Below are 22,931 nucleotides of genomic sequence, written 5' to 3'. Positions count from 1 at the left end.
ACTAAGCCACCCAGCTGCTCTAAGAAGGACCTAATTTTGAATGGAAGTGAGGCAGACCAAGTTCTCTGCGAGGTGGAAGAGGGGCTGCTGTCGTCTGGCCCACAAGGACACCTGGCAGGACACTCCAGGTCCTTACCTGTGGAACATCTTAAGAGTTCATGGCCTGCTGTGCAAACATCCAGCTCAGCTGCTGTCTGAGGAAGACAGGATTTCTATCTCCGAGAGACAGTGAGCCCAGGTGATCCTAGCTAGTGCCCTGGGACTCTGGGCTTGTAAGAAAGGAAGAGTGCTTCAAGGAGGCCTGAAAGTCCTGTCCAACCCTCTGTAGCTGCCATCTGAGGATAAACAGGAATTAGTGTGGCTGGAATAGACAACAGCACTCCTGTGGACTTGTGGGTTCCTACAACTCCCCTGACCACCCCCTTCCTTCTCTGTCCTCAAAACCCAGCTTTGGGAGAATGCCTGCGTGGCTCCATGGTTGAGTGTTTGCCTTTGGCTCAGGACATGATCCCCTGGGATAGAGTCCTGCATCAAGCTCCCCACAAGAAGCCTGCATCTCCCTCTGCCGGTGTCTCTGCTTCTTTCTCTATGTCTCTTATGAATAAATAAATAAATAAAATAAAAAATAAAAAGAACCACTGGGGGGGGCCTCTGCCTCGAGGCCCTGCATGTCATAACTACAATGATAAAACTGCTCATGGGGCAATAGGCAAATCTTTTTGACCCTTCTACTTTCTTTCACCTAGAACCATTTTCCTAGTCTGTTTCTTTGGGTTAATTTCTGGGACGCCTGAGTGGCTCAGCAGTTGAGCATCTGCCTTCAGATCAGGGCGTGATTCTGGAGCCCTGGGATCGAGTCCCACATGGGGCTCCCTGCATGGAGCTTTCTTTTTCCTCTGCCTGTGACTCTGCCTCTCTGTGTCTCTCATGAATAAATAAATAAAATCTTAAAAAAAACTCTAAGTACAAGACAGACACTTTGTTATTTGTGAATAGTTCATATTAAGTTTAGTGAATGATGAGAGACTAGTGGGATGAGTTAGTATAGCATCTCTGAGAAGCAGTTGCCCAGACAGGATTTGCATGAAATGTATTAGGGGAAATGCCTGAGACAGGAAATGACAGAGTTGTGACCCAAGTGAAGGAAGGAGAGGAAGACAGGGTGGGTGGAAGCATCTGGACTGCTGTATGTTTCTGAGGAAGTTCAGTAAGACTGTTGAGGAATCCTGGAGCCAAGACCCCTCCAAGCAGGCTTTGCCTCTATATCCTTGATGCAGGAATATTAAGTCATGGCTTGGCAGCCTGTGGGCAGCATGGCCTCTGTCTGAATGCTGTGAAGGACTTCAGAGTGACACAGCTGGGCCCCTGGGTCCACCAGCTGTATGAGATCTGAGGGATGTATGATCATGGCCGTGCATGTACATTCAATACATATGTCAGAGATGTTTTTATGTCTGTACTTGGTGACTACTTACTGACTGAGGAAAGTTGTCAAAGGTACCTGTCAGCCAACAGCAAGGTGGTCAACCAGGTTTCCAATATGCCTGCTAAGGATTTTGCTAGTGGTAGAGCAGGGGAGCTGGTGGCTGTCATATTTCTGACAGCAGTGGAGGAAATGCCTATCTCATGGAGGTGATAGCAGGAGTCAGCTCAGGGTTGTCTGGCCTAAGAAATGTGGACAAGAAAGAGCAACAATCAGAAACTCACATGAGTTTTTTAAGTAGTTAAACATGGTGTTACCCTGTGAAGCAGTGATTTCATTCCTAGGTGTATATTCAAGAGAAATAAATGCAAACATTCACACAAAAACCCATACACAAATGTTTATAAAAGCATTATTCACAAAAGCCCAAACGACAACCTAAGTGTCCATCAGCTGATGAATGGATATACGACATGCAATACATCCATGCCGTGGAATATTCAGCCATAAAAAGGAATGAAGCGTTGATGTGTGCTGCCTGTATGAACCTTGAAAATAGTATGCTAAGTGAAAGAAGTCAGGCACAAAAGGTAACATAATATGTGATTCCATTGCTATGAAATGTCCAGAAGAGATAAGCGATAGAGATTGAAAGTAGATTTGTGCTTGCCTAGAGCTGGGAGATGGGGGGGCCACATAGAGTTTCCTGTGAGGTGATGAAATGTTCTAAAATTGGCTGTGGTGATGGTTACACATATCCATGAAGTGAACTAAAAACATTAAATTGTGCAATTTAAATGAGTGAAATAGATGGTATGTGAATTATATGTCAATAAAGCTGCTTTAAAAAATCCATGAGAGGGACGCCTGGGTGGCTCAGTGGTTGAGCATCTGCCTTTGGCTCAGGTCGTGATCCCAGGGTTCTGAGATCCAGTTCTGAATCAGACTCCCTGCAGGAGGCCTGCTTCTCCCTCTGCCTCTCTCTGTGTCTCTCATGAATAAATAAAATCTTTTATAAAAACAAAAAGAAACAAAAAACTTGGAGGTCTGTCTGGCCTTAGGACCCAAACCCTGTCTTTAGGTGCCTCACGTCTCCTTCCAGACAAACGGCAGGGAGTCAGGCGCCTAGGCCCCATCTGTGACTTCTTAGGTGACCCTAGGCCAGGGCCTTCCCGGCTGTGCAACCGGTTTTTCTCCCTGATCCCTGTCTGGGGAACACCCAGCCCCAGGACTTTGGAGGGAGGTGATGGATGCCCAACCTTCCTGCCACAGCCTGGACCAGGCAGAAGCCTCACCCCAGACAGCCTCTAAATCCTCTGGAGATCTATCGCCTTGAGCAAACATGGTCCACTGTTAAAGTGAAATGCCCTTGGGAGGGCGAATGGTTTGAGTTAGACGTCACTTGAGGAAAAAAAGTTCCTATTTTCCAAAGATTGTCCTGCAGTGACAGTTTATTTTTCTTTTACTGAACAATGAGTTTGCCTCAGTGACTACACTTCAGTAAGCCAGCCCATCAGCAACAGCCATGCTCTGCATCACCAACCAGTCCCTAAACTCTGCCTCCTGGAAGTAGGTCCATCATGGACCTTCATACCTCCCAGGACCTTATAGAAGATCCTTGCTCCCCCTCAGGGAGATCGCACCCTACAGGCATTGCTCTGCTCTCTGTAAGTAATAGATTCAGCTTTTTGTTTCAAATATTGGGAGGTGGGATCCCTGGGTGGCGCAGCGGTTTAGTGCCTGCCTTTGGACCAGGGCGCGATCCTGGAGACCCAGGATCGAATCCCACGTCAGGCTCCCGGCATGGAGCCTGCTTCTCCCTCTGCCTGTGTCTCTGCCTCTCTCTCTCTCTCTCTCTGTGACTATCATAAATTAAAAAAAAAAAAATATTGGGAGGTGGTCTCTTCCATAGACACACTCATGTTCTGGAAAATCCCCTTCCTGGGAGTAATTTATCCTCACTTCTAGGGCCATTGCTCCAGTGTTGATGGTGAATTAGAAAAAGGCAAACTCTTCTAGACAAAACCCAGTGAAGACTGGATTGCAAATCCATCAGCTGGGAAATTAGGCAGTGCGCAGCTTGCACAACTGCATACAGTAACCCTGCTCAGCCCTCATAACTGGTCAGCCACTAAGGGCTGACCATCCTATCTCCTAAATACATTTTCCAATCTGTCACCTCCTCTTTACCCCACTGCTACAGCCTTAGTGTCAGACCTCATCGTTTCTTGTCTGAACTGGTGCAGTAGTCTCTAATCAGCATCCATTGACTCCAGACTCCAGTCTTGCCTGACTCTGGAGCACACATCTCATGCTCCTGCTGGCCCCTGTGCCTTTACAGTTGCTGTTCCCTTGGCACCTGTACCTCCACCATCACCTTTCTGGTCAACTCAGACTCATCCTACAGGATTTAGCTCCAACATCACTGCAATGGACTGTTTATGTCCCTCCTCCCCAAATGCCACCCCTCAGTGTGATGGGATTGCAAAGGGGAGCATCTGGGAGGTGATTAGATCCTGAGGACAGAGCCTTCATGAATGGGATTGGTGTCCTTAGGAAAGAGACCCCACAGAACTCCCTGGCACCTTGGGCCCTGTAAGGACACAGCAAAAAGACCGCAGTCTATGACTCAGGAAGTGACCTCACCCAACACCGAATGCAGGCAGCTGAATCTTGATCTTGGGCTTCGCAGCCCAAACAGACCAAGACAGTCCCCTTACCCCAAAATTGTCTCTGACTCCCCTCCTAGGGCCAACCGCTCCCTGCCAGGCTGGGGCCTCCCACAGCCCTGGGCATAGCTGGATGATAGCACTGCTCATCACCCGGCTGCCTTTGCTGCTTCTCCAACCAACCTGTGAGCACTGCATGGAGAACGAGGCTACTCTCATCTCTTTGTAACCAGTCATTGTGGAGGACAGAACCGGGGGACAAGCCAAGTTACAATTCCAAATCCACCCCTTAGCGCTGCTGAGAACTTCAGCAAGTTACGTGACTTTTCCCAGTTGTGTTTTTCCCGTCTGTAAAATGTGGATAAATAGCACCTACTAGGCCCCTTCCAGGAGTAGGAGGGTGGGGATGGAGGCCTCCCAGGTCTGGGTTTTCAGTTAAGGTAGAGGGAGAAGACAGTGGCTATCTCCACAAGTCCAGAATGGAGCGTAATTACCTCCAGGGACTCATCAATGTTAACCTAGCCTGGGCTTCTGGACAGTCACAGAACTGGATTCCTTAACAATCAAAGAGTAACAATACAGCTTCAAAAAAAAAAAAAATAGCACCTGCTTCACAACGTTGTTGTGAGGATGTGGCAGGAGGGTGCAGGTGAGGCACCCAGCACAGCGCCTGGCTCTGTGAGCACTCATCAGTGGTGGGTAACGGGAGAGTCCCTGACACAGAGACATTCGCTAAATGTGACCTTCCTCTCCTCTTCTCCACCACAGTGCCCGACACACTCAGCAGTAATGTTGGTCAGATGAATAAATGAGGACCAATACTTTAAAGTACAAGCCCCTTAATTTGTTTTCCCAGATTGCAATGTGTAAAAAACTCCTTATTAAAATCCAGACTTTTGGGATCCCTGGGTGGCTCAGCGGTTTAGCGCCTGCCTTCAGCCCAGAGCATGATCCTGGAGTCCCTTGATCCAGTCCCGCGTCAGGCTCACTGCGTGGAGCCTGCTTCTCCCTCTGCCTGTGTATCTGCCTCTCTCTCTCTGTGTCTCTCATTAATAAATAAATAAAATCTTTAAATAAAAATAAATAATAAAATAAAATGCGGACTCTATTTTGACCCTCAGGCCCTTCAGGATCTACTCCCAATCTGCTTGGCCAGTTTCATTTTGCAAAGTCACCTCTTCATCAAAGATAGCTCTCTGACAGCCACTCTGGGCAGGGGTGTCTTGTTGGATCCCCGAAGCTTTACCCGAACCTCTCTTGTGCCTCCAGCTGAGCTCTGCTTATGTCATGTATTCATTTGCTAAATAGAAGTATTGCACACCTACTATATGTAGACACTGAGGAAGGCTCTGATGGCACAAGAGCAGACCAGACTCCGTCCCTGTCCTCAGGGGGTCCAACAGTCAAGGACGAAGCAAGGAGGGGCATCTAGGTGGCTCAGTTAAGTGTCTGCCTTTGGCTCAGGTCATGACCTCAGGGTCCTGGGATTGAGCCCCACATCAGGCTTCCTGCTCAGTGGGGAGTCTGCTTCTCCCTCTCCCTCTGCTCCTCACCCCCACTCGTGCTCTCTCTCTCTCTCTCTCTCAAATAAATAAAATCTTAAAAAAAAAAAAAAATGAAGGCGGCAGGGAAGCAAAATGCAGTTTTAAGAATTGAGCTTCAGTGAACATTCAAGTTCCAAGGTCCTGGAAAGAATTAGATACATGTTTGATTTACAAATGAGAAGACTGAAAGATTTTGTGCTTGTCTCAGCATCAGTAACCTGTAGGTTTCTTTCTTTCTTTTTTTTTTTTAAAGATTTATTTATATTTATTTATTTTTAGAGAGAGCACTCCGGGACACACACACCTGCATGCGCAAGCAAGGGGGTGGGTGGGTGGGTGGGACAGGGGCAGAGTGAGAGGGGAAAAAGTCCCAAGCAGACTCCCCACAGATCTCGGAGCCTGACCTGAGACTATTCCATGACCCTGAGACCATGACCCAAGAGGAAACCAGGAATCAGATTGTCAAGCATCTGAGCCATCCAGGTACCCCTTAACCTGTAGGCTTCTTAAGAGCAGAATGAGAGCCTTCAAGCGTCTTTATATACTTCTATATACTTACTTAGCACAGTGTCTTACATATAATTAGTGCTCAAAAAATAACTTTTGCATATGTAATTGAGTTAAGTTGATCAGAACCAATCCTCTCAACACCTAACTGAGATTCCAAGGCTGCTCATTGCCTACCTGATATCAGTTCTTTCCTTCTACCTTAGCAACAGAATTCCCACTGTAGGGGAAGGGGTGGGCTGCAATGTTTCCAACTGAGAGGATATAGTTCTCGGCCCCTCTACAGTTAAGTTTGGCCAAATTGCTAAATTCTAGCTAATCAGATGTGAGCAGAACTGGCTTGAAGAGAGCTGACTTGCCTGGGAACGCCCCTCTTGGCTCTTCCCTGCTTCCATCTTACTGAGACTGAGCCTCAGCCTGGACTGTGAATGTGATGGTTGGAACTCCTGCAGCCCATTTTGGAGTATGAGGTGACCCAAAGATGGAAGTCACACACTATGGAGGGTGGAGCAGAAAAAGAGAGAAAGCCTCAGACCCTGAGGACTGTATGGAGCCACTGTATTAGCCTGGATTTGCCCGCCTACCTCCTAATTTGCTGAACAGGAAGAATTAATCCTGTGTGTTTAAGCCACTATCTTGAGGTCTTTGTTATAGCAGCTGCACACAATTCATTCCTGATAGAGGCCCTGACAAGAATGGGGGGTGGAAGTAATAGGTGGGTAAATGCCTTATTTCGGAGTAAGAATGAATTTGGGGGCATGGGGATGCAAGGTTAGAGTGGTGATCACATGGTCTTTGCGCACCCAAACCCCCTTCTGCTTGTCATGTACACCTACCGTTAGGTGGTAAACAAAGGTGGACTCCAATTTGGGGGCAGTCCCCTCTTTGAGTAAGAACATATCTGCTATGCCCAGATTTCAGTCCTCTTCACAGTTTGGGGTCCTCTCTAGTACACCAGGCCATTCGCTCATCCCCTCAGACTTAGTCTAGGAAGCAAGCTCTTCTTCAAAGCTCTTCTTTGGCCAAATGCCCCAGAAGCTGAGGGACATGAAGCCTTCTGTGACAGTGACATGCCAGGCATGGGGCTAAACCTTCTGTGGGCATGATCTTATTTTAACCTCAGGATGGCAGCCCCATTTTCAGGTGAGAAACTCTGGCTTGCAGAGTTCAGCCATCTGCCCCCAGTCATACCTGGGATGTGGCTCCAAAGACAGTCTTGCCTATGTCTGTAGCCTGGGCTTTCACACAGCTCCAGCAGTTAGGACAATGCTCGAAGCAGCTGCGACTCCACCACCTGGGTCATGATAGGTTGCCGGGGATGACAAAACCCTCCTCCCTCTCCCAGAACTTGAGCCCTACGTTAAACAACCAAAACATCTGCTTCCTCTTGGTTTGGGGGAAGAGGCAAAGCCTCAACTTCCCTTTCCTCCTGCCCAGTGTCATAACACATAACAGCCCCATCGATGTAAAAATGCCCTTTCCGTTGGCCTTGGGCTCAGTGCTTTGGGGGCAGCAGCCCTGTTACCTCCACACGAGCTTCAGAATTTTGAGAGCAGTGGTTGCAGAGGGAGCTCCTAGGCTAAGGGTCAGATCTCTTGACTTGTGCCCATCGACCACCTGTGTGACCTTGGGAATGTCACTGAAGCCCTGGGAATCACCTTCCCACATTTGTGAAATGAGGACACTGCTCTGTCCTCCTCAGTTAGATAATAGGTTAGAAAGTGTTTTGGAACTCAAGAAGAGTTTTTTTTTTCTTTAAAAATTTTATTTATTTATTCATAGACACACAGAGAGAGAGAGGCAGATACACAGGCAGAGGGAGAAGCAGGCTCCATGAAGGGAACCCGATGTGGGACTCAATCCCGGTCTCCAGGATCACACCCCAGGCTGCAGGCGGTGGCAAACCGCTGCGCCACTGGGGCTGCCCAAGAAGAGCTTTTTGAATAATAATAATTAGCTCATGTTTATTGCCTTCTCACTATGTGCCAGGCAGTGCACTAAGCACTTTACAAGTATTATCTTATTTAGTTCTCATGTACCCTATGGGTAAGCATTCTTAGTCCCATTTTACAGCTGAGGATAACAGACCTACAGAGTGAGGTGACTTGCTCAAGGTCAGACAGCAAGTGATAGTAGTTGGAGTCTAACGCAGAAGGTCCTACAAATGTGAAATTGAGTAGAAAAAGAGACCCTGAGGTCTACAGGACCAATCCTACAAATGTGAAATTAATTGGCCATAAATTGTATGGATTAGGGATCCCTGGGTGGCACAGCGGTTTGGCGCCTGCCTTTGGCCCAGGGCGCGATCCTGGAGACCCAGGATCGAATCCCACGTCGGGCTCCTGGTGCATGGAGCCTGCTTCTCCCTCTGCCTGTGTCTCTGCCTCTCTCTGTCTCTCTCTCTCTCTGTGACTATCATAAATAAATAAAAATTTTAAAAAATTGTATGGATTATCATAGAGAAAGCTAATTCTTCTGAATAGAAGACGTTGCTGGAATTCGGGGACAGCAAAGTTGCTCCCTAGTTGTGCAGAGTGGGAGAAAGTATGCTCAAGTCATTTGGATGCCTCGAGTCCTCCTGACACCATCTTCTGAAGGAGGCTCGGAGCACATGCTTCCAGATGGAAGGCCAGCCCACTTCCAGACAGGTGGTTCATCCAGAGGCTGTACCCAGTTATGATTTAGCAGACTCGGTTTGCAGGCCAGCAGGTGTCTGCTGTCCAGGCAAAGGATGGGAAGGCTGCCACTAGCCTGGCCCTCTTCATCTCCCCATCTGATTTGCAAAATCCCAGCCACTGGATGATACTGTGACCTCTAAGGTTTCAGCTTTAACTGGCTGCTTGCAGAGCCCCCTCTGGTGGCAGAAGTTCACCCGCACACCCTTCACAGGGTACTGCTAACATTTTTGGAGTTGTACATATTTTGATACACACACTTTCATATTGAATCCTCACAGTAGCTCAGTGGGTTCAGTATTATCATCACCGCTTTACAAACTATGAAACGGACACTCGGAGAGGTTAAATCCCTGCCCAGTGTCATACGGGAAAGCAGTCCAGACTCTAACCAATACTTTCTATGTCTTCTCTCAGTGAATGTTCCCACATCTAGACCTCAGGTCATGAGCACCAGGTTGCTTACAACAGTTTCCAAACTCGGCTTCCTCTTCCTCCTCAGGCCACCCGTTCCCTTTTCTCAGCCTTACTGCCCAGATCGCAGCCTGTGTCCCAGAAGTGGGCTCTGTCAGAAGTGGTGCATTGACTCTCAGGGCTGGGGGTACAGGGTCCAGAGTCTGCACTGAGTTATCTTCCCTACAATGACACTTCCTCACACTAACAATCTTTGTGCTCTCTCTGCTCTGCATGTCAGGGACACTTTCTATTTTTAGTAAACCAATGTAATATATAACATATATTATACATGTATAAATATATATGTGTGTATATATAATAACATATACAAAAGGCAAAGGGGCACACAAATTATAAGTGCATAGCTAATGAATTATCACACAGTGAAGACATCCACGTAAATTCACTTCTGATAAAAAAATTAAGAATTACCACACACACACACAAAAAGAATATGACCACACCCCTTGTGCCCACTCTCAGTTACTACCACCATGGCAACTGCTATCCTGACTTCTAATACTGTATGTAGAGTAGCAAAGCCTGGTTGCAAACTTCTAAGTGGGATCATGCAAAATGTTATTTTTTTGTGTCTGGGGTCTTTTGCTCAACTTAGATCATACATGCTATTGCATGTAGCAGTAGTTTGCTTGTTCTCTAACTGTATAGTTGAATATTATTTCATTATATCAGTATTCTATAATCTATCCATTCTGTTGGTGATGGACATTTAGGTCATTTCCAGTATTTGGCTATTATGAACACTATCATATATGTCTTTTATGCATATAAGGATAGACCTCTGTTGAGTATACATTCAGAAGTGAATCTCTGGATTATAGAGAAGGCATATATTAAGTTTTACTAGATGCTACCACACAAAAGTGGGTTTATCAGTCGATATTCCCTCCAGTTGCATGTGTGGCCAGTGGCTCCACATCCTCACCAACACTTAGTATTGCTAGTCTTTCTAATTTTAGTGATTCTGGTGGGTGTATAATAGCATTTCATTATGATTTTAATTTGCATTTCTGTTAATCTGTTGATTAATGAGATTGAGCATCTTTCCATATGTTAATTGGCCATTTGGATATCCACTTTGGTGAAGTGCCTGTTCATGTCTCTTGCCCATTCTTATTAGATTGTCTACCTCATTCTTTTTTTTAAGATTTTATTTATTTATTCATGAGAGACACAGAGAGAGTGAGAGGCAGAGACACAGGCAGAGGGAGAAGCAGGCTCCATGCAGGGAGCCCGACGTGGGACTCGATCCCAGGTCTCCAGGATCACGCCCGAGGCTGAAGGTGGCACTAAACCACTGAGCCACCAGGGCTGCCCTGTCTACCTCATTCTTATTAATTTGTAGGATTTCTTTCTATATTCCACTATACTTGTCTGTTAGTTTTATGTATTGCAAATATCTCCTCTCACTCTGGCTTGCCTCTTAGTACTCCCTATGGTGTCTTTTCGTGAGCAGAATTTCTTTTTTTTAAGACTATTTATTCATAAGACACACACAGAGAGAGGCAGAGACACAGGCAGAGGGAGAAGCAGGCTCCATGCAGGGAGCCCGATGTGGGACTCAATCCCGGGTCTCCAGGATTACGCCCTGAGCCAAAGGGAGGTGCTCAACCCCTGAGCCACCCAGGCATCCCTGTGAGCAGAATTTCTTACATTTAATGTATTCCAGTTTATCAATCTTTTCCTTTATGGTTACTTCTTTCCGTGTTTCACTGAATAAACTACTATGCTGTGGAAACTTGTGCAAATTACTTCATCTTTCTGGACTTGACAAAACAAATTGGTTCAGATATGCTAATGAAAAGTTGGCTTACAGACGAAACTTGTTTTTAAAAGGAGAAGACCTGGGGCCTCTGGGTGGCTCAGTTGGTTAAGCGTCCAACTCTTGATTTTGGCTCAGATCATGATTTCAGGGTTGTGAGATCAAGCCCTGTGTTAGGCTCTGCACTGGGTATGTAGCCTGCTTAAGATTATCTCTCTTCGTTTCCCTCTGTCCCTTCTCCCTTCTATAAAAAAAAAGTAAATAAAAAAATAAAAGGAGAAGACCTAACAAAAGGTTGCTAACTCCTTATTTTGGCAAATAATAGTGGGGTTCTCTTTTTTTGGGGGTGGAATCTTCCATTTAGTCTCACTGTTGCTTTGTAAAAGAAAGGGTATTTGAATACCAACATCACTAGACTGTGGTTGTTTTACACAGAGCAGTAAAAGTATTGACCCTGACTGAGTGTCACCTGTGGTCTGGATGACCCCTCCGGTGCCTACTTCTAGCACCAACACTACAGTTTCATGAATTTCATCTCAGCCTTCCCTTCACTCCCCATCTCTAGCTTTTTGGTTCTTGGACCAAAATTCACTTTTTGGTACTTTTTTTAAAAAATATTTTATCAAAAAAATATTTTATCTATTCATGAGACACACACACACACACAGAGACATAGGCAGAGACATAGGCAGAGGGAGAAGCAGGCTCCATGCAGGGAGCCCAATGCAGGACTTGATCCTGGGACTCGAGGATCACACCCTGGGCCAACGGCAGTTGCCCAACTGCTGAGTTATCCAGGCGTCCCACTTTTTGGTACTTCTTAACTCCCTCAGAAATGTATGTTTTGAGCTTTGTGTTTCTATCTGTGGAGTAAAGGGTATCTCAGTTTGTCTAAGTAAAGACTAATTACAGTTATTGGTATTTACATTTATCCTTGAATTCCTATAATTTGTGCCCCTGTTTTAGTCTTCTTTCCTCCACAACACACATATACTCATTGATTCAACAGTAATTTGTTGAGTGCCTACAGTACTTGCCAGGTACTCTTCCAACTCTTGGGAAGGGAAATCACAAAGGCAACATCCCTGTCTTCATGGAATGTATATGGTGGATCTATGTTTTTCACAAGCTTCGCAGAGATCAACCAGTTGTGAGAAACATCTGTGCGAAAGGATATTTAAGAATAAAAGGTATCTTTAGTCTGTTCAGCCTGCTATACCAAAATAACATAGGCTTGGTAGTTTATAAACAACAGAAATTTATTTCTTAAAGTTCTGGAGGCTGGAAGTCCAAGATCAGGGTGCCAGCATGGTTTGGGTGAGGGCCCACTTCTTGGTTTATAGCTAGCTCTTTCTTGGGGTGTCATCACATGATGGAAGGGACTAGGGATCTCTCAAATTGTTTTTATAAGACACCAGTTCCTTAGATGATGGTTTCACCCTCGTGACTTAAATATTTACCAAAGGCCCCATCTCCTAACACCATCATATTTGGGACTTAGGATTTCAACATAGGGAGTTTTCAGGGATAAAACATTCAGACCATAGCAAGGGGAAAAATTCACACATCAAGTGAAAGAAGCAGTATACAAAAAAGGGTTTTTTAGTATGCAAAAATTTTGTTGACTTCTAGTTCATTTGGAAATTTGACTTACTGTAGTGTCTTTTTCAGTGGGAGCTAAAAAAATGTTAAACAAATATGTTAAACCCTAATCGGCCAAGACTCACCAGGGGGAATACTGGTCTGGCTCAGTCAGTAGAGCATGCAACTCTTAATCTCAGGGTTGTGAGTTCAAATCCCATGTTGGGTGTGGAGCCTACTAAACAAAACAACTCACCAGGATCTACCCATAGTTTGACAAATCAAGTTTGTTGATTTCAAGTGGAGGAGGAAATTCCAGAGGAATCTTGGAATGCTGCACCCCAAAACAGGGGATGGAGATATCTTTTTAAAGTTTGGGTTCCTAAATACATAAATAAATAAAGTTTGGGTTCCAGCTAAACAATTTTGGGGAGGGTCGAAGGGGAGTGGAGATCAAATCAGTATGACTGCTGGTTCTGATGTGGGATTAGAAGAGATTATCAAGAAGGACTGAGTGCTGCCATGAGGGAGGGTGGTTTACCAACTGGGTGCCCCCAGTACTAAATGAAAATAAGTAGGGACACCTGGGTGGCTCAGCGGTTGAGTGTCTGCATTTGGCTCAGGGCATGATCCCAGTGTCCTGGGATCAAGTCCTGCATTGGGCTCCCTGTGGGTAGACTGCTTCTCCCTCTGTCTCTCTGCCTCTTTCTCTGTGTCTCTCATGAATAAATAAAATAAGAAAGAAAAGAAAAGAAGAAAAGAAAAGAAAAGAAAAGAAAGAAGGAAAGAAGGAAAGAAATAAGCAGGGGGCGCCTGGGTGGCACAGTCGGTTGAGCCTCTGCCTCTTGGTTTTGGCTCAGGTTGTGATCTCAGGGTCCTGAGATCGAGCTCCACGCTGGGCTCCACGCTCAGCATCAAGTCGGCTTGAGATGCTCGCTCTCTCCCTCTCCTTCTGCCCCTCCCACTCGCGGACGCACAGGCACTCTCTCTCGCTCAAATAAATAAATAAATCTGAAAAAATTTTATTTCAGATGAGCGACCGCCTCCGGCTCAGGGCGCGATCCTGGGGTCCTGGGATCCAGTCCCTCATGGGGCTCCCCGCAGGGAGCTTCCCTTTCGGCCTATGTCTCTGCCTCTCTATGTGTGTCTCATGAATAAATAAAATCTTAAAACAAAAAACAAAACAAAACAAAGAAAAAGAAAAGAAAAGCAGCAGAGTTTAGAGCATCATGGGCTGCTTTTTTCTCGTTTCAGGACAAACTCCTCGAGGTTTCACTCTTTCAAGTCTGACCAGGTTTTGACTCTTTCAAATAAATTTGTTTCCAAGCTTTACTTTCGAAATTAGATGTTAAAAATAATATAAATATAAATATACGTGTGACGTATAAAAGACGTTTTAACCTGCAAAGTAATTCTCGTTTTATAAGGCTAAGAACCCGCAGCTGTGGCCAGGGGGGCACAAGCCCCAGCGACTCCCTAGCAACCGAGCTGCTCGGAAGCGCTCAAGGATCCGGAGCCTAGAGGAAACGCAAAACCGGATGTTGACTGTTTTGCCATAGAAACAGACGCGAATCCGGAAGTTACGTCAGAGAAAGAGGAAGTGAAGCCGTCGCGGGTCCACGTGGGTTCTGCGCGTGTTCCCAGGTTCCGGTGGCTGGTGCTGTGAGCTGAGTGGTGGCTTCTCGAGATGGGTCGCTCGGGAAAGTTGCCCTCGGGTGTCTCGGCCAAGTTGAAACGCTGGAAGAAAGGCCACAGTAGCGACAGCAACCCTGCCATCTGCCGCCACCGCCAGGCCGCTCGCAGCCGCTTCTTCAGCCGGCCCTCAGGTTAGCGGGGTCGAGACCGGCGAGCCGGCCGGGGTCTGGCGAGCTGGGCCTCTCTGGAGGCTCCGGGGCCCGGGCGTTGGACCTCTCTTCTCCTAGGACGTCGTAAAGACTCACCCTTCCCATTTGACAGATGGGGAAATTGAGTCCACAGTAGGGAAATGAGTAGCTCTGGATGCCACGGCTGTCAGAGTTGGGACTTGGCTATAATCAACTTTGGGGGACTTTTTACAAGGCGTTTTCACCGGCATTTACTTCCCAAACCCCCTGCGTGCAGCCCCCACGCCGGCCCCCTCCCGCACCTAATCCGTCGGGACACGGAAGCACACACTTTGACCCGGAGGGTGCCCTGTATGCGTTTGCTGAGTTCTAGGCTTATAGTGGGCTGATGAGGCAGGCCAGGTTCAGAATTCCGCCTCTCAGGTTGGGGGCCTGTACGTGACTAGTGTCTGTCCTACGGGTGGATCCTGGCCAAAAGGAAGTTGGGGTAGAAGCGAGGGCCTCACCTGTGCCTCCTGTTTTCAGGAAAAAGTGACCTGACAGTTGATGCGGTGAAGTTGCATAATGAGCTGCAGTCAGGGTCCTTGCGTCTGGGCAAAAGCCAAGCCCCGGAGACGGCCATGGAAGAAGAGGTGGCCCCCGCTCTCACGGAGAAGTCCAGCGGCACCTTCCTGAGCGGCCTCTCCGACTGCACAAATGTCACCTTCAGCAAAGTGCAACGCTTCTGGGAGTCCAACTCGGCTGCCCACAAGGAGGTAGGGGGAGGATCAAGAGGACTTGGGATAGTGAGGAGGAGCCAAACTCCGGCTTTCTGTTTTCTTCCAATGCTGGCTCACTGCTGCCCTGGTCAGCTAGTATTTTTGGATGATGTGTCATCTCTCCTGCCACTTGTTTTCCTACTTGCTAGCTCTCCTAGGGCAGGTTCCACTTTCTGCTTTTTTTCTAATGACATCTCCCTTACTCACGTAAAAAAGCCTTCGGGTTACAAATACTTAACAAATATTTATCTCATTAAATGTAGATAATGCAGGACTTTTTACAAATAATATTTTCTTTTTTTAAAATATTTTATTTACTTATTCATGAGAGACACACAGAGAGATAGAGAGAGAGAGAGCGAGAGGCAGAGGCAGGGACACAGGCAGAGGGAGAAACAGGCTCCATGCAGGGAGCCCGACATGGAACTCGATCCCGGGTCTCCAGGATCAGGCCCTGGGCTGAAGGCTGCGCTAAACCGCTGAGCCACCAGGGCTGCCCAAAAAGAATATTTTCAAGAAACATTTGTTGAGTAAATTAGTGCTGAATAACAACAGATAGATGTTTTATCTAACAAGAACCAGATTTTATTTGTATTTTTTAGTTAATACTTCCTAATTATACAATTTATATTCATTGTTTACATGAAAAATGTCAAAATTATAAATGGTACCAAAGTGACATGAGTAGAATAAAATATGAAAGTTGGTCTCCCAACTTAACTCCTTTGTGGCAGTTACTGTTGATGGATCATCGTGTCTACCTAGCCCAGCACTGTCTAGCACATGGTGCAAGCCACATAAGGAATTGTGAAGTTTAGTAGCCATATTTTAAAAAAGTAAAAAGCAAATGAAATTAATCTTAATAATAAACTTACTATATCTTTTTTCTTTTTAATTTATTTATGATAGTCACCCAGAGAGAGAGAGGCAGAGACACAGGCAGAGGGAGAAGCAGTCTCCATGCAGGAAGCCTGAAGTGGGACTTGATCCTGGGTCTCCAGGATCACACCCTGGACCGAAGGAGGCTCTAAACCTCTGAGCCACCCAGACTACCCTAAACTTACTATATCTAAATATTGTTATTCCAACCTACAATCAATATAAAATGAGATTTTCAAAAATTTTTATTTATCTATGATAGTCACAGAGAGAGAGAGAGAGAGAGAGGCAGAGACATAGGCAGAGGGAGAAGCAGGCTCCATGCACCGGGAGCCCGATGTGGGATTCGATCCCGGGTCTCCAGGATCGCGCCCTGGGCCAAAGGCAGGCGCTAAACCGCTGCGCCACCCAGGGATCCCGCATCTAGGATTTTTTTTTAAGATTTTATTTATTTATTCATGACAGACAGAGAGAGAGGGAGAGACACAGGCAGAGGGAGAAGCAGGCTCCATGCACCGGGAGCCCGATGTGGGATTCGATCCCGGGTCTCCAGGAACGCGCCCTAGGCCAAAGGCAAGCGCTAAACCGCTGTGCCACCCAGGGATCCCTAAAATGAGATGATTTGCATTGTTTTTAATCATATTATGTCTTCAAAATCTGGAATGCGTGTTACCTTTACACCGCTATTTGGATGCTAACTCTTCTTTGAAAGTATTTGATTTGGTCATAAAATTTACAATTGCAAAAGTAGGTTCATATTTTCAAGTTGTTCTAAATCTGTGTTTCATAAAACTTATAGTCACAAAACTAGATTCATACATCTAAATTGTTTTTTATTTTATTTTATTATTTTTTTAAAAGATTTTATTTATTCATGAGAGACACAGAGAGAGAGAGGCAGAGACACAGGCGGAGAGAGAAGTAGGCTCCAGCAAGGAGCCCGATGGGGGACTCTATCCCAGGACCGGGATCACGACCTGAGCCAAAGGCAGGTCAACCACTGAGCCACCCAGGTGGTCCTGTAAATTGTTTTAAATCTATGTTTTCGAGGTGCCTGGTTGGCTCAGTCATTTAAGCATCCGACTCTTGATTTTGATTCAGGTCATGATCTCAGGGTAGTGGGATTGAGCCCCAAGTCCAGCTCTGCATTTGGTGGGGAGTCTGCTTGGGGTTTTCTCTCTCCTCCTCCCTCTGCTGCTCCCCACCACTCATGTGCACGTAAAAGATGCGTGCGCTCTCGCGCTCTCTCTCTCTCAAATAAATAAATCTTAAAAAACAAACAAACCTATGTTTTCCAATAACTAGATCAAGTATTCATTTAAAAAAAAAAAAAAAAGATTTTGTTTAGGGGTGCTTGGGTGGCTCAGTGGGTTAAGCCTTTGCCTCAGGCTCAGGTCATGATCCTAGGTCCTGGGATCACATCTCACCTTAGGAGCTTGTTTCTCTCTCTGCCCCTTCTTCTTCCTCTGCTTGCTCACTGTCTCACTGTCTCTCTCTCTCTCAAATAAATAAATAAAATCTTTATTTTTACTTTCTTTTAACGATTCTATTTGAGAGAGAGCGTGTGTGCAAATGCACGCAGGTGAAGGGAGGGGAGGGGCAGGAGAGGGAGAAGTTTAACCAACTGAGCCACACAGATGCCCCTCAGGTATTCATTTTTAAATTTTTTTTTCTTCATTTTTAAATTTAAAAAAATAATAAAAATAAAAAAATAAAATTTATAAATTAAAGATTCAGTTCTTCAGTCACACTAGCCATGTTCCAAGTGCTCATTAGCCTCTTAGGAACATTACTATTCTAGATTTTTTTGTTTAGCTTTACAGATAATATTTTATATGCAGTGTTCTGTACTTTTCCCCCACTGAACAGTAGTTCTAAAGTAATATAGCATTGTTCCTCATTCTTTTCAATAGTCCTGTAGTATTTGATTCAATCATTACTTATTATGTAGTAATAATACTTTATTGACCCTTTGTTGATGGCTGCCTTGTTCCAGCTTGTTACTGCAGTGAACGCATTTGTTACCTAAATGTTTGCAATTTTGTGCAGATATTCCTATAAGAGAGTCCTAGAGGTGGAATTTTGGCAAACATTTTGCTAGGCCTTATGGTGTGTATGCATGCAATTGTGTGTATGAATGCAATTCATCTTGCCTATCTCTAGGCTTTGTCAGGAGAATAATTTGTGAAGGAATAAGGATAAGAGGCTAGCCCAGGGACAGGATTCAATCTAAAATAGATGTCATAGATGCCTTCTCCCTTACATGCAGATCTGTGCTGTTCTGGCTGCTGTCACTGAGGTGATTCGCTCCCAGGGAGGAAAGGAGACAGAGACTGAGTACTTTGCTGCATTGGTAAGTAGGTGTGACTTGAAAGTGGGTGTCCAGAACAGCTGTAGAGAGAAGATGGGTGTCTCTGGTATGAGGATGTAGAGCAGGACATCCTTGAATAAGTGGAAATGCTTCCTGGCTGGCTCAGTCAGGAGAGCATACAATTCTTGATATCTTGGGGTTGTGAGTTCAAGCCCCATGTTGGGCAAAGAGATTAGTAAAAAAGAAAAAAAGAGCACTTTACTCATTCTCAGGTGGTGGCTTGGAAAGGCTGGTGGTATTTGTTACAGTATCCTTATAGAACAAAAATCCACTACTCTGGTTTGTTACTGTTGTTTTTTCTTCCCTGATCCATGGAGCTGAGTTAGGCCTAGAGGATCCTCTAGAAAAAGATAGGCAAAGTGTGACCAGGGGCAGGTAGGGAGAGGAGGGGGTCCTAAGACCCTTTACTGGGATTAGTGGGCTATCAGAATTATTTTTATAACATACTAGAACATCATTTGCCTTTTCACTCTCATCCTTTAATGAGTGTACTATGGAGTTTTCCAGAAGTTACCTCCTATCTGATGACATTATTTCAGTAGCTAATTGTGCTTGCATATACTTGTATTTTAAAACTTTCTCAGTTTTAATTTTTAATGTGGTAAGCATCAGTAGATATCACCTATGTAAATAAAGCCTCTTTGGGGAATCTTCAAGAAATTCTAAGGGTGTAAAAGTTTGAGAACCACTACTCTGGAATGGGTTGGCCCACTATGGCCCATGGAAATAATTTGATCCATGGCCTGTTGTTTTTTACAGCTTGAGAACTAAAAATGGTTTTTATATCCTTAAAGGATTATTCAAACACACACAAAAGAATATGCAACAGAGACCATATATGGCCTGCAAATCCTAAAATATTTATCATCTGACCCCTTAGAGAAAAAGCCTTCCAACTCCTCTAGAATAATGAAATAAGTTAGATAATGATACATGGTTTTTATTATGTGCCAGGCAGTGTTGTGATTGCTGTGTATGAATTTGATGAAACCTTTCAACAATTTATTCTATTTTACAAATGAGGAAGCAGGATGCCTGGGTGGCTTAGTCGGTTAAGCATCTGCCTTCAGCTGAGGTCCTGATCGCAGGGTCTTGGGATGGAGCCCCACGTTGGGCTCCTTGCTCACTGGGGAGTCTGTTTCTCCTTTCTCTCCTCCTTGCTGTGCTCTGCTCCCCCCACCCCCAAATAAATAAAAATTTTAAAAAATCTTTAAAAAAAATGAGGAAGCTGAATCACAGAAAGATTTAGTTGCTCGCCCAAAGTCACAGTGGCAGAGCCAGGATCTGACCTTTGACACCAGAGTTCTTGGTCCTCCTGCTGGGGACATGGTGGCTTCAGCCCCCCATCTGCCCAGCTTATACACTTCCATTCACACCCTGTGCTCTGGCCCTCAGATGACAACAGTGGAGGCCGTGGAGTCCCCTGAGTCTCTGGCTGCTGTTGCGTACCTGCTGAACCTTGTCCTGAAGCGGTGAGTCCTACCTTTGGTCTGAACCCCAAGTCTTTTGGGGGAGAAGGGAATGGCAGCAGGAGGAATAGGCTCAGGGAATTATTAAGTATAAACTGGCGTTCTTCACCATGAGGCTCCCAGGGTGGCTTGGGATATTGTCACAGAATGTGAGTGTCGGTGCCTGGGAATCAGGCGGCCATGCTGCCGTGAGTGGGGCAGGAAGGGGGCACTAGGGTGTGGCCACCAGGATACCTGGCAGCTTGTAGCTGTGAGGGGGGAGGGTAGGGAGAGGATTGAGGCAAGCTAGTGAGGCCCCATCTCGTGGATAATGGAGAATGGCCGTGGTGAAGGGAAGAGGCACCAAGCTCAGGTCCCTGGAAAGCACACTGATGTGGCATTGGAAAAGGTGGGTTCCTGTCCTGTCTCCTGCTCACTCGCTGAGTGCTGGGCCAGCACTGCCTCCCTGTGTCTAGCTTCCTTGTTCAGACCAGGCCTGGGTCAGCACCTGCTGCTCTAGGAGGCCCCTAGGGCCTCTGACCGGCTCTTCTCTCCCCGAACAGCGTGCCCAGCCCTGTGCTTATTAGGAAGTTTTCCGATACATCCAGAGCATTCATGGACATCATGTCGGCGCAGACCAGCAGTGGCTCTACCTCTGCCGTCCGATGGGTTAGTGTCTGTGTCTGTTTCCCCTTCACCATCTTCCAGAGCCCCGAAGATTTGGCCAAAGCCTGGATATTCTCTGGGAGAGGTATAGGCACCATGTGGACCTCACACGGATCCCTGGACGATTTTCTGGAATTGGAGAGAACCTGGGCTCTTTTTCCACCTGGTTGAAGCCAGCGAAGCTGAGAGACTCTGTCTTACAGATCCTCTCCTGCCTGGCCACCCTTCTGCGGAAGCAGGACCTGGAGGCCTGGAGCTATCCCGTGACCCTGCAGGTGTACCATGGGCTCCTGAGCTTCACTGTGCACCCTAAGCCCAAGGTGAGGCTGCTGGGCCCCCAGAGTATGGGAGGGGGGGCGCTATTCTAGTAAGTGGGCTGGGGCCAATCTGTCTGAGTAGGATCAGGGAGGTTGCTCTGAGCTGCTGCTTTTTGCCTCTGAAGCCTTATTTGCTTAGTCCTAGAAGATGAGAGGCAGCTCCTTATCCTGTAGAAGGGGTCTTCACTGTCACGCCCTCCTGAGTCTCCTGCCTCATTGGTCAGTGACAAATTTAACTACAGTGGCAAGAAGGGGCAGAGTGGGGCTTTGGAGGCTCGAAGACCCTAGTTGGATACTGGATCCACCATTCACGCTGTGACCTTGGGCAAGTTACATGAGCTCTTTAAGCCTTGGTCTCGTAGCTGGAAAATAAGAATAGTAATACCAACCTTGCCACAATGGTGTAGGGCGACTCCAGTGTCACTCACAGGCCAGGCTGGCGCTGTTCCTGGCTTACAGCAGGTGCTCAGCAAATGCTGGTCAGCCACCCTATTTCCTCCAGGAATTTAGGGCAGGGAGCATGTAATAGCACATAGAAATAACAGCCCTCGATCGTTCAGTGTGTTCAGCATGCTTCCTCAGGTAGGCTCATACCTCCTTCCCTGTGTACTCATGAGGCCTTTCCCTCACTCTCTTCAGGTCTCTGCTGAAATGTCACTTCACTGGAGTGACACTTTGCTGGCCACTGTGTAAAAAGCACCAACCCTTGCTATATTGTCTGTATTGTACTTTTACCTTCTGGTGTATGTTTGTTTTCTGTCTCCCAAGAAGAGTGTGAGTTGTTTACTCTGGTCACTGCCAGACTGCCAGCCCCGAGAACTGTGCCTGGCTTGGTCACACTTAGTATTGCTCGGTGACTGACTGAATCCCTGTAATAAAGATGAGGACATTGCAGCTCAAAGATGAAGTGATTGGCTTACTCAAGGCCATTTGGTGAGTTAGCAGGAAAGCAGGGGTCAGAGCTGAAGTTTGTCTTACTGCTCAGCTCAGGAATGTGCATACAAGCAGGCCTGGGTACAGCATCAGCCATGGAGGAGGCATGCCATCAGTGCTGCAGGGTGTATGCTGACCCGGCCCTGGCCCCCCTTTCCTTGCCCCTCAGATCCGGAAGGCTGCCCAGCATGGAGTGTGCTCAGTCCTCAAGGGCAGTGAGTTCATGTTTGGTGAAAAAGTCCCTGCCCATCATCCTGCTGCCATTTCCACTGCCAAGTTCTGCATCCAGGAGATTGAGAAGTCTGGAGGTGGGGAACCAGGTCAACGGCAAGGCGGGTGGGGACAGAGGCCAGCCTGGGAGGACAGGGCACAGTGCAGAGGGTGGGCCAGAGGCTCAGCTCCTTCTTGTCTTCCAGGCTCCAGGGAGGCCACCACTGTGTTGCACATGCTGACACTGCTAAAGGACCTGCTGCCCTGCTTCCCGGAAAGCCTGGTGAAGAGCTGCAGCGAGACTCTCCTCAGGGTCATGACCTTGAGCCACGTGGTGAGCTCAGCCAGGAAGCCAGAGGAGCATGCCAGGGTTGGGGGTGAACTGCAGACGTCAGGGCCAAAATGCTGGTGCTTGGGAACTTGCTTAGGCAGGCCAGAGCAGGACCTGGGGTCTCCCCACTCCAGCCCTACTCTTGCTTACCACCAAGGACTTCAGCTGTCCTTGGTGTTGGATAGACCAGGCTGTCTTCAGAGTCCTGATCCCTTTGGGAGTTGGCTTCAGGGATCAGTTCTGTGGAGTGGGGAGCCATGGCAGGGCTGTTAAGGTACCAGTCCTCTTCCCTGCTCGAGCTCTGTTTCAGCCACAGTTGTGGGTCTTTTTTTTTTTTTTTTTCTTATTTACTAACAAATTGGTATAACAGTTTTAATACATAAAATGATCTCCTGCATTTCTGTCATGCTAGCTCAATTCTATTAATCTTTATATATATCTTGTAGTGTTTGTTCACATGCATACTTTAAAGTATCTACTATATAAATAATAAGATTGTTGTTTAAAAGAAAAAAAACCCATTCAGAACAATTAGGCTGTGTATCCTTTCAGACTTT

At 46.5% G+C, this 22,931-nt stretch overlaps 1 protein-coding gene and 1 long non-coding RNA gene across 4 annotated transcripts in view; one reads left to right on the top strand and one right to left on the bottom strand.

Moving 5' to 3' along the window:
• RRP12 (ribosomal RNA processing 12 homolog) overlaps positions 1-22,931 on the top strand; it is a 49,897-nt gene that overhangs the window by 4,119 nt on the left and 22,847 nt on the right. For 2 of the 3 annotated variants that reach the window (XM_038578410.1, XM_038578409.1), the window contains 8 exons: positions 14,066-14,464; positions 14,987-15,216; positions 18,368-18,451; positions 19,865-19,941; positions 20,481-20,586; positions 20,787-20,903; positions 22,003-22,141; positions 22,250-22,377. In XM_038578410.1, the coding sequence (XP_038434338.1) occupies positions 14,326-14,464; positions 14,987-15,216; positions 18,368-18,451; positions 19,865-19,941; positions 20,481-20,586; positions 20,787-20,903; positions 22,003-22,141; positions 22,250-22,377 (1,020 nt within the window). In that variant the 5' untranslated portion in view covers positions 14,066-14,325. The remainder of the gene's footprint in view (positions 1-14,065; positions 14,465-14,986; positions 15,217-18,367; positions 18,452-19,864; positions 19,942-20,480; positions 20,587-20,786; positions 20,904-22,002; positions 22,142-22,249; positions 22,378-22,931) is intronic. The other variant, XM_038578411.1, reaches the window with a different exon arrangement.
• Positions 13,950-15,297, bottom strand: LOC119866568. Its single transcript, XR_005380474.1, has 2 exons — positions 14,968-15,297; positions 13,950-14,375 (listed from the first exon to the last, which is right to left on the bottom strand). It is a non-coding gene; the product is annotated as an uncharacterized LOC119866568 (long non-coding RNA).

The sequence above is a fragment of the Canis lupus genome, chromosome 28 (assembly GCF_011100685.1).
Source record: "Canis lupus familiaris isolate Mischka breed German Shepherd chromosome 28, alternate assembly UU_Cfam_GSD_1.0, whole genome shotgun sequence".
NCBI classification, from domain to species: domain Eukaryota; kingdom Metazoa; phylum Chordata; class Mammalia; order Carnivora; family Canidae; genus Canis; species Canis lupus.
Note: the sequence above shows the minus strand (reverse complement) of the source record. Positions and strands in the feature narration are given on the sequence as shown.